Source organism: Hipposideros armiger, unplaced genomic scaffold (assembly GCF_001890085.2).
Source record: "Hipposideros armiger isolate ML-2016 unplaced genomic scaffold, ASM189008v1 scaffold_93, whole genome shotgun sequence".
Classification (NCBI taxonomy): Eukaryota; Metazoa; Chordata; class Mammalia; order Chiroptera; family Hipposideridae; genus Hipposideros; species Hipposideros armiger.
The window spans coordinates 3,708,962-3,710,913 of NW_017731443.1; the positions used below are offsets into that span (position 1 = coordinate 3,708,962).

Consider the following 1,952-nt stretch of genomic DNA (forward strand, 5'->3'; position numbering starts at 1 on the left):
AGGCTGGGGACCTGCCAGGAGATGGTCACAGTGTTCCTCTCTGGTCTCAGTCTCTTCATCTGCAAAATGGGGATGAGAGCGCCACATCAGAAGGTTGTTGTGAGGATTGAAGAAGGGGAGGCATGGAACGTGCTCAGTGCATAGCAAACCCTCAGTAATTATTGGCTGTTGTTCTTAATCCAGGTGCAAGATGATGAGGCCTGCACTAAGATAGTAGTAGTGGAAATAGAAAAATCCAGATTCAAGAAATAGTAAAAAGTTACAAACTGAAGGATTGAGTGATTTTGAAGTAGAAGAGAAAGGAGTTAAAAGAGGGTTACTAGTCACTGAGATTGAGACCTTACAGGGGGTGGGATGTCCCACAGGACATCATCCAGGTGGAGACTTCAAGTTGGCAGCTGAATCTACTGGTGTCAAGGCCAAAAGGAAGCTTGGGCTGAAGATACGGTTTTGGAGTCTTTATCATAAAATAGTAATTGAAGCCATAGGAGCCAATGGCATTTCCTAGGGAGAGTGGATAAACAAAGAGAGAAGAACTTAGGGAAACTTAAGGGATAGAGAGAAAAGAGCCCACGGAGGGGAAGTAGAAAAACCAGATGAAGGGAGAGGTCAGCAGTGTCAACGGGCTGCCAAAGGCCAAGTCAGGTCAGGACACAGAATGTTCCAGTGATTTGGTGAAAAAGATAGCGTCGGTGGCTTTGATGAGCGCAGCTTCAGGNCTGGCCTCTTCCAGTTTCTGGGGGTTGCCCTCGATCCCTGGCACTCCTTGGCTTATAGATGCATCACTCCAACCTCTGCCTCCATTGTCCCATGGTATCCACACGTGTGTGCATCTCTTCTTACAAGAACACCAGTCATATCGGATTAAGACCCATCCCTACCCCAGTATGACCTCATCTTAACTAATTACTTCTTTATTAACCCCGTTTTCAAATAAGGTCGCTTTCTGAGGTACTGGAGGTTAGGACTTCAACCTCTCTTATGGGGGGGACACAATCCCACCCATAACAGTTGCACATCCCAGATCCAAGCCCCCATGGGTTTGTGTTGATCTTCAGAGTAACCACGGCCACATTTTTATCCTCGGCTCTAATGGGCTTCATCAACCATGAAATCTCTAGGAGCAACTTAGAGTGCAATTGAGGCCCAAGACATGGTCAATATGTAACCAAAAAGTACTCTTCCCTCTGAGCTTCAAAACCTCACTTTACCATCCCCTCTGTAGACCATTTTCCGTAGAAGTTTTCCCAGTCTGATTGTGAAATTTTTCCAGTTCTTCTTACTAACATGTGGTTACAGATTTGATATATATAGTCTAGACACTCTCCATCCTGACCTATACTCATTCTGTTGAAGCGAGGCAGTCCTCCACATGGCATGTGGAGTGTGGACCCCGTGACCTCTCACTGAGACATCAGCATACCTCTAACCTCTAAGGCTCTCCATCTTCCTGTTTTGTCTGTGGAATGTTCACTCATTCAATTCCACAAGTATTTACTGAATGACTACTGGGTGCCAGGCACGGTCCTAGGCAATGGAAGTACTCGTATAGTAATGAACAAAACAGGCTAAAAGACTTGCCTTCGTCGAGTTGACATACTTGGGGAGAAACAAAAAAAACAAAACAGAAAATATGCAAAATATCTGATGGTATAAGTGCTACAGAGAAAATAAAATACAGTAGAGGGATATAGGCTGCTGGGGCTTACAATTTTAAATATGGTGGTCAAGAATGTTCTCTTTGAGGGCTGGCCGAGTGGCTCAGTTGGTTAAGAGTTAGCTTAAGAGTACAAGCCTCTGAGCAACAGGGCCGCTGGTTCGATTCCCACATGAGCCAGTGACTCTGCGCCTGAGCTGAGCTGCCGCTGAGCTGCCAACAGGTGGCAGGATGGCTCAGCTGGTGAGAGTGCGTGCTCCTAACAACAGGACTGCCTGTTCAATGGTGGGCTACG

At 46.2% G+C, this 1,952-nt stretch overlaps 1 protein-coding gene across 1 annotated transcript in view; it reads left to right on the forward strand.

The window, feature by feature from the left end:
- The window catches only part of SLC22A8 (solute carrier family 22 member 8), a 26,005-nt gene that overhangs the window by 11,408 nt on the left and 12,645 nt on the right, over nucleotides 1-1,952 (forward strand). Inside the window, exon 6 of the mRNA XM_019645529.1 lies at nucleotides 347-356. Within this exon, the coding sequence (XP_019501074.1) occupies nucleotides 347-356 (10 nt within the window). The remainder of the gene's footprint in view (nucleotides 1-346; nucleotides 357-1,952) is intronic.